The following is a 9,489-nucleotide window of genomic DNA, read 5'->3' on the forward strand; positions in this document are numbered from 1 at the left end:
CAATCCCCTGGGAAGGGAAAAGGGGATCATGGACTGTAGCAATACCGTGCTTACACTGTCAGCATACCAAGAAATTTGTGCCAAATTTTTCTGTACAGACCTGCAACCCCTCTAAGGCACAGAGACTGGGCAGTCTGGATTCATCCTGGCAAGTTCACAATGGGACTGATCCTAGCGCTTCAAGTAATTGTGAAATGCTGTCGTGAATTCGGTCATGGGTTGCTTGCAACCTACATAGACCTCAAGAAGGCGTTTGATCAGTGCATCGATAATTGCTGTGGGAGATTCTGAGACTTGGGAATTATGACAGATCATTGGCCCTAATAGCAAGCCTATATACTGGTACTGAAAGTGCTGTAAAGAGTGGTGGGTGCCTGTCAAACTTCTTCCATGTTAATTCAGGGGTGAGGCAAGGCTGTGTCCTACACCAACACTTTTAACACCTGCATGGACTGGGTAATGCAGAAAGCTATTTGCCAAAGTCAGCGTGGAGCAACACTGGGCAATATAAAGGGTCTCAGATCTTGTAAATGATGTTACTATCTATCTGAGTCTCTGGAGTCACTGGTGGTGACTCTTGATGTATTTAGCAATGAGGCAAAGCCCTTGGGCTAGAAGTCTGGAAAAAAAGACCAAGATTCAAGACTTTGGGGGCCTGTTAGGGGAACCCATTCAGACGATCCATGCTTGCACTGAGGATATTGAATCACAGAGCTTTGCATATCTTTCCATTTTTTCTGGGCTGTCACACAAAACATCTGTAGAAAAGCAACAGAGCCATGAACTCGATCAGCAAGAGCATTTGGAGATGTCGGGTACCTATGCAGAAGGACCAAGCTATGTCTCAAGGCATTGATACTCCCAGTTTTGCTTTTATGGAAGCAAAACCTGGACGCTATCTAGTAGCTTGGAGTTTTCGTCTTCCATGTCTTTGTAATGAGTTTTTTAGCCAGATCATGAGGTACAGTTGGCAGGACTGTGTTCTAACCAATGGCTACACTTGAGACTGACATGGGACCTGTTACTTGCAAATCTGGGATTGCCAACTCAGGCTATATGGGCACCCAGCTCACTTCCTGTGGATGAAACCCCACGCATCAGGTTCTCTTTGTGAGACAATCCTGGGTGGAGGAGGCCCGTGAGATAACCTGGGAGGTCATGGCTTGGCAGTTCAATGAGACCCGTTGCAAGGAATTAAAAATGGGCCCAGGGCCTGCCTGGAGACTCGCCGTGAGGGACCCTTTTGGCTGGTAAAGAAGGGTGGATGCGGCCAAAGCCCCCCTTGATGATAATTATCTTTGGTAATATTGTAGTATACTTAGGGAAAAGCTAGAGGTAAATTCTGGTCTAGGGGATATATAGCATGTTGAAGTGTACATATGTATACATAAGCTCCTATATTTTTTTAGTATGTGATTTGTAAAGGATGGTGCTGGGGATGTACAGCACTAGTGAAAGTGAGAAACATTGATAAGAAGATATACCACCAGCATAGGGCATTGTCATCTAAGTATGAACCATCCCAAATATGGGGAAAGGTCCATACCCAAATGTAAGGGTATACCATCTGCTTAATTTCAGGCATCAGATATTTATTAAAATATTAATTAGTGGCACATGTTAATCAATAATAATAATAATCAGATGTTCCTTAATTTATTAGAAAAAATGTAAAAGACATGGTAAAAAATTGATCTATACATGTTATGGAAAGGTCACATATACAAGGAAATGTGTAGAATTTACAAAAAAGAAGTCCTTAATTTAACCAAATATACTTTAGGTGGTTCAAAATATAAGTAATGGTTAAATTGTGAGTACTTGCTTTTCATTAGTACCATAATCCCTTTTTCCTCTCCCTTGTCACTTTTCCCAAATCCTCAATTTCTTGGAAGCAAATTAATTATTTTAAAGAGGGACTTACATACTGTAGAATATGATCTCGATGTGACAACTGAAGTTGTTACATTTGTGCAAAGCACATACGGGCCAAAAAAAAGCTAGTAGCAAAAATCTTTATTCAGTATTACTATTTTTTTTTTTTTTACTATATAAAGTCACGCCATTGCAATCATGGTATTTTCACTTATCACGCATTAAAATAATGACAAGAAAATAAAACCTAAATGTTTAAAAACTTCCTGCTGTCCATAAAAAGGGGATGTTTTTAGGATGGCTGATGATAAATGTTAGACCCATTCTCCATTTTCATATAGAGGAGTCTTCATTCTTAATACACCTCTTTATTGCTTGTCTATGATGTCTCCCCTATATGGTAAATACCCACACATGAAATATGCATATATGTATATGTATACAAAATATTTATATTTATACATATTCACATTTTCTTTTTGGCTATATATATATACACATTACATATCATGTATACTTATGGGACAAAATGTACAGTATATACATAAACATACATATGTGATATATTAATTAAAAGTATATTTGGTTATATATGGATATAAATGTTAAGATGTATAAATACCACTTAAACATACAGATACTTGATATACACATATAAACATGTAGACAGTTTTATGTGTATGATTAAGTCTTTCATACAGATACATAGTACAACTTTCTAAATGGTATATTGTTTATTGTAAATATTTGTGTGCATTGATGTTTGTATTCATGTAGAATATTATCATATGTGTATATAGGAATGTACATAATGCATTATATATATAAAAAACTAATGTGTATACATTTAGTATAGATCAAATTGTGGATTTCCCTATTTCATTTGTTTTAATTTTTGTCTTTTAGCTTGTAGAAAGAAGTGGAGAGGCAGTGATGAGGAACTGTGATCTTCGATAAATCGTCTGTCAAAAGATATGGAGAAAATGTGCAGAACAGATTTCATACATTTCAAGCCAGAAGATATCAGGCAGGATCCAATAATCATTCCTGGGAAAGGTATTGTCAGAATCCTGGAAGCAGTAGTGGTTGGATTCATGACCCTAGAATTACTCCACCTGAATATAATTCCTATAAGTTTTCAAGTGCATTTGAAAGTGAAACTACTTTATAGCAATAATTTCTCAAGGGGCAGAGAACCAACCCAGTACCAAAGGAAAAGCATTGTTTGGGAATAATTTGGAAACTGATATGTCGGGGTATTAAAGGAAATGACTTTGTGGAAGTGAATGTTTTTCAGGAACAGGAGTTAGCCATACTATCAATAGTGATATTGCACAAAGAGATTTGGAATACATAAAGGTCGTTTACATGAAAATAGCAGAGATTCTATTGTAAACCATTTAAGAAATAAGCAGTATGAATCCAATGAAATACAGTTGTGTAGAAATCAGGAAAATGAAAAGTCAACTTTAAACCAAGGAGGAAGCCCAAGTACAAGTGAGAATTCAAATTTTGAGTCAAATGATTATATAAATGGTGAAAAAATTTTTAAGTATGGTCTTGTTCATTGGACTGATTGTAAATATGCAAAATGAAGATAAACAAAAATTTGGTGTGGAAACGATCACAGGACTGTCAAAGTTTCTTAATAGTAACAAGTATATATACTCAAAGGCTGTTTGGGTTTAAAAAAAATTGTACCAAGGAAAATAGGTAATTGGGTGCAAAGCCAAGAAACTATACCCAAATGTCAACTACCAATTTTAGAATAAGTGTTTAGAGTGCTAATAGTCATAGACAGCAAGAAGATACTGTGATACATTCAAAATTTAATTATTTGGTGCAAGTGAATCCATAGTATCACGAGAACAGCAAGAAGGCCTGATTCTCTTAAATCAGAGAACAGGAAGTGACGAAAGTGATAAAGCAACCAAGACAGATAACCTGTATCTAAAAGTACAGGAGGAAAATAGGCCAGTTGGTCATCAGATAGAAGAAAATTGTGTAGATCTGTGTCTGGGTTCACCAGTAACTACTGTTAAAAAAAGTGGTTGACAATGTCAATTCAAAGGAAAGTCCAAAAAAAAAAATGATACCAGTACAAAAACGACTCCAAAAAAGGGAAAACAGTTCATTGTGACTAGCAGATTGACACTAGCCCCTAAGACGAGTTGTAAAAATTATACCAACTCCAAGGTTACTAACAAAGAGACACTAACTATAAGAGGGACTCATAAAGATGACACTAGTACCAAAGTGACCACAAAGAAATACCAATGCCAAGGTCATGCATAAAAAAGATACCTATTCTGGCTCAGATTTCAAGATGACTCACAATGATGGCCCCAGCTCCAAGGTGACTCGCACAAAAATGACACCAGCACCAAGGTTCTCACAAAGATGACACCAACTCCAAAGTTATCATAAAGCTGACAGTACTAAGGTGACTCACAATGATACCATGCATAAAAAAGATATTGATTCTGGATCAGGTTTCAAGATTGCCCACAGAAATGAACACCAGCACTGAAGCGACTCACAAAGATGGCACCAACCCAAGGTGACTGACAAAGATGACACCAGCTCCATGGGGATTCACAAAGATAATACCCGTTCCAAGATGACTCGCAAAATGATACCAGCTCTAAGGTGATCATAAAGGTGACACCAGCTCCAAGATGAATCACAAAAATGACACTAGCTAAAGAGGGCTCATAAAGGTAAGACTAGTTCCAAGGTGAGTCATGAAGATAACACGGGCTCCAAGGTTACTCACAAAACTGAAACCATTCCGAGATGATTCCCAAAGACGACACAAGCTCCAAGTTAAAAATCAAAGATGACACAGTTCCAAGGTGACTGACAAGGATGACACCAGTTTAATGTGATTCTCAAAGATGACCCCAGTTTCAAGGCAACTCTCAAAGAATCCACCAGTTCCATGGTGATCCAGAAACATAAGGATACCAAGGTGACTCATGCAGGTAACTCTAGTATAAAGGTAACTTACAAAATGTCTCGGTTCTAAAGTGACACACGAAGATGACTCATTTCCCAAAGGGGAAAGCTCATAAAGACCCACCAGTTCTATTGGTACGAAGGTGACTCACAAAGGAAACCCTTTGTACAAAGGTCACCCCTAAAGATGACCCCAGTCCCAGTATGGCTTATATAAGTACCAGCTCCATGCAAATAACAAACATGGTACCTATTACAAGGAGACTCACAGAAATGGCACCAGTTCTAAGGTGACTCATCACAAAAATGGCACAGGTCCACAGTGATTCATAAAAATGACACCAGTATAAGGTTTGTCTCTCAAAGATGTCATCAGTTCCAAGGCAGCTCCACAAAGAATCTACCAGTTCCATGGTTTCCCCGAAACATGGCAAGGATACCAAGGCGACTCACAAAGGTAACATTAGCTCGAAGGTGGCTCACAAAGAGACACTATTTCCAATATTCACAAGATGATGCTGGTTCCAAGGTGACTCCTAAAGATGACACAGTTCCAATATAACTCACAAAGATGATGCCGATTCCAAGGTGACTCCAAAGATAATACCAACGCCAAGGTCATGCATAAAAAAGATACCTATTCTGGCTCAGATTTCAAAATGACTCACAATGATGACACCAGCTCCAAAGGGGATTCACAACAAAAATGACACCAGCACTAAGGTTACTCACAAAGATGACACCAACTCCAAAGTTATTATAAAGCTGACAGTACCAAGGTGACTCACAATGATACCATGCATAAAAAAGATATTGATTCTGGATCAGGTTTCAAGATTGCCCACAGAAATGACACCAGCACTGAGGCGACTCACAAAGATGGCACCAACTCCAAGGGGGACTGACAAAGATGACCCCAAAGCTCCATGGGGATTCACAAAGATAATACCGTTCCAAGAGACTCACAAAAATGATACCAGCTCTAAGGTGACTCATAAAGGTGACACCAGCTCCAAGATGAATCACAAAAATGACACTAGCTCAAAGAGGGCTCATAAAGGTAAGACTAGTTCCAAGGTGAGTCATGAAGATAACATGGGCCCCAAGATTACTCACAAAACTGAAACAGTTCCAAGATGATTCCCAAAGAGGGACACAAGCTCCAAGTTAACAATCGAAGATGACACCATTTCCAAGGTGACTGAAAAGGATGACACCAGTTCTAATGTGATTCTCAAAGATGACACCATTTTCAAGGCAATTTCCAAAGAATCCACCAGTTCTATGGTGATCCAGAAAACATAAGGATACCAAGGTGACTCATGCAGGTAACTTAGTATAAAGGTAACTTACAAAAATGTCTCTGGTTCTAAAGGAACACGAAGATGACTCCAGTTCCAAGGGAGCTCATAAAGACCCCACCAGTTCTATTGGTACGAAGGTGACTCACGAAGGTAACATTTGTACGAAAGGGCACTCCTAAAGATGACACCAGTCCCCGTAGGCTTATATAAGTACCAGCTCCATGCTAAATAAAAAAACATGGTACCTATTACAAGGAGACTCACAAAAAGGCACCAGTTCTAAAAGGTGACTCATCACAAAATGGCACAGGTTCCACAGTGATTCATAAAGTGACACCGTACTAAGGTGTCTCTCAAAGATGTCATCAGTTCCAAGCAGCTCACAAAGAATCTACAGTTCCATGGTTACCCAGAAACATGGCAAGGATACCAAGGCGACTCACAAAAGGTAACATTAGCCGGGAAGGTGGCTCACAAGATGACACTATTTCCAATATTCACAAAGATGATGCTGGTTCCAAGGTGACTCCTAAAGATGACAGCAGTTCCAATATAACTCGCAAAGATGATGCCGATTCCAAGGTGACTCATAAAGATGAAACCAGTTCCAAGGTAACTCATAAAGATAGCACCAGTTCCAACATGATTCACAGAGGTGATGTCAGTTCCAAGGTAGCTCATAAAGACGACACCAGTTCCAATATGACTCATAAAAATGATGTCAGTTCCAAGTTGACTCACGAAGAAGACCATAAGGCAACTAACGAAGATGACACCAGTCACAAGGTGCCTTACAGAGATGACACAAATTCAACTATATCCCAGGGGGAAAGTGACATCAGTTTAAAGGTTATTCATATAAAGAATAAAGGTAGTTTTCAGATGGCTCATATGGAAACCACTTCAAAGGAAACCCAGCAGAAAGATGGCAATACTTGTCCCAAAGTGGCTCATCCCCTAAATGTAGGTGATGCTTATAAATTGAAGACTTCTCATCCTAAACATATAGATACACCAAAAAGTAAAAGTACAAGTCAAATAAATCCAGTGCCTAATTGTAAGACTTCAATATTAACAAAAAAGATGGCAGAAAGAGATGGAAATGATGGGGATGCATCATGTAATCCAGCAATATTGAACATTAATTGCAAGGAAAATGTAAGTAAGGTACATCAAAGAGTGCAGGAAGTTGTTGGAAATACACCAGATAAATATTGTGATATTCAAAGCATGGGAAATCCTGAAATAGATAATATGGAGAGTGAGAGCATTGATGATGTTAGGGAGAGCGTTAGAACTGTAGTTAATGTAAACAGCATCACAAATGAAACTGATGACATAAATTGTATGTTGATCAAAGGACAAGCAAAACAGATAGTTTGCAGTAAAGATACTAAAAAAATAACTGAGGGTACCAGTAAAGAGGATTTAGTTAATCGAACATACAGCAGTGATTCTAGTATGAATAATACAAAGAAAACCCTAAAAAATACCAAAAGTTCAGAAATTGTTGGAAAGGCTGATTGCAGTTTAGGTAATGCAAGGAAAAGGAAGTATACAGACACCGCAGAGAAATTAAGAGGTAAGGATTCAGAATTGAATAAAAATGAAAAAAGGAAAAGAAATGAAAAAAATAGTCCTAATGAGGAAGGAACAAGAGAGTCAAGGAAAAACAAAAAAGGAAAAGGTAGTAAAGATGATAACTATATCATAGATGAAAGAAATAGGAAAGTGCAAGGGAAAATTGGAAATACAGAAAGAACTAGTAATAGTAAAGGAAAGGTTCAGAAAAACGTAAAAGTTTTAAAGAAAGGAACTAGATCCTTAGAAAAGCAACTTAAAGAGAAGGGTGACACCCTAAAAAAAAAGAAATCAAGAGAAAATTAGTATACGAGATGAAAAAAGTGAAAAAACAAAAACCAAAGAAAAGAATCGTGTAGAAAATAAGCAAGCTATGAAAGACCGCAAGGAAAATAAAAAGGTGATTAGAAGTTTACAGAAAAATACTAATAAGCATAATGATATTGGAAAGTCAGATAAAAGAGAATTACTCAAACCACTAGATAAGGAAGTGGACATGAACATTTTGAGAACTGTAATAAAATATGAACTACAGAATGAAAAAAGAGAAGTGAAAAGTACTGGAAAAGTTAATGAAACTTTAAAAAGTAATATAAGTAAAGTGAATACTTCTTTAGACAGTGAAACTAGAGACCGTGATAACATTGCCCTAGTTATCTACGAAAATAGTGATGGTAAATCATGTGAAAATGAGAAGGATGATATAAATATACAGGAAAATAAAAGAAAATCAGAAGATGATCACAATCACGAAAATCCTAGAACAAAGAAGAATAAAGTAGATGGAACGGTAAATCCAAACGAGGAAACAGTAAATGTGACTAGTGTTGCGGTGAACCAAGTCAGTAGTGACCATAGCACAGGAGTTGAGAAAGAACAGGTGACTCCTAATGAAGCCGAGTCAGTGCCTAACGAAACTGTGGGAATTAAGGAAGAATATGTAAATGTTAAATCCGAATTTGAAGAAAACAATGAACCATTATGGGAAACGTATATTAAAACAGAACAAATAGAAACCGTTGAGAGTTCAGAAAGTGTAGACTACCATAAGAAGTTAGAACTTGAATTTTATCTAAAAGAGTGGATGCAAGTCTGGGTGATAAAGAAAAATGTATTTGATGATTTCTATGACATGCTTACTTCACTTAAAAGACCTGTTTGGAGAAATGAAAACCATTCAGAACTGTACAACATTGAGGTAAATATGCGAATTTTCTTTTTGAATATATATTGTAATCAGTCCTGGAGCATAGCAGACGTTTGTAAAAGCATGCAAGAGTTTCCAAAATTACCTGACTTTTTTGTTTCTCTAAGTAAGGTATAGATGTTATTTGGATTATAAAATACTTCAATGTTATTTTTATTATGTATGTTTTGTTCAATGCATGTGAATAAAACATTAAATCAGCACAAGTTATCTTTATCCGAGATGCCATGCTAATGTAATAAACCATTACATATATTGATGGTGTAAGGTAGCCTACCAAAATTAGGAAAGACAACAATACCAAAAATTAGGAAAGACAACAGTAAGATCAATTTATGCCATAATAAACTAGTTTACCAATACTTATTCAAGTTCATAGTTACAGTTTTTCAACCATCCCAAAAGATCAATTATATGTCACCAATATTTGTTTAAGTTCTCAGATGTTGCAGTCTTTCAATCTTCATAAATGTCTCAGAGGCTACTAGAACACACCAAAAAGTATTAGAGAACATAGAAAAAAATATAGATCTAGTATTTGGGTTAGTTATGGTTATAGTTATG

General features: G+C 37.0%; 1 protein-coding gene across 1 annotated transcript; it reads left to right on the forward strand.

Annotated features, from left to right (window-relative positions):
• Positions 1-2,858: 2,858 nt before the first annotated feature.
• On the forward strand, positions 2,859-9,126 carry LOC119589664. Its single transcript, XM_037938260.1, is given in 17 exon segments — positions 2,859-3,029; positions 3,216-3,459; positions 3,462-3,500; positions 3,503-3,532; positions 3,535-3,623; positions 3,626-3,712; positions 3,715-3,922; positions 4,194-4,231; positions 4,368-4,435; positions 4,783-4,876; positions 5,008-5,123; positions 5,200-5,383; positions 5,662-5,910; positions 5,983-6,120; positions 6,209-6,287; positions 6,484-8,017; positions 8,019-9,126. Coding segments are annotated over 17 exon segments (4,392 nt in total). The 3' UTR covers positions 9,043-9,126.
• The last annotated feature ends 363 nt before the right edge of the window (positions 9,127-9,489 follow it).

This window comes from Penaeus monodon, chromosome 26, assembly GCF_015228065.2.
Source record: "Penaeus monodon isolate SGIC_2016 chromosome 26, NSTDA_Pmon_1, whole genome shotgun sequence".
Lineage (NCBI taxonomy): Eukaryota > Metazoa > Arthropoda > Malacostraca > Decapoda > Penaeidae > Penaeus > Penaeus monodon.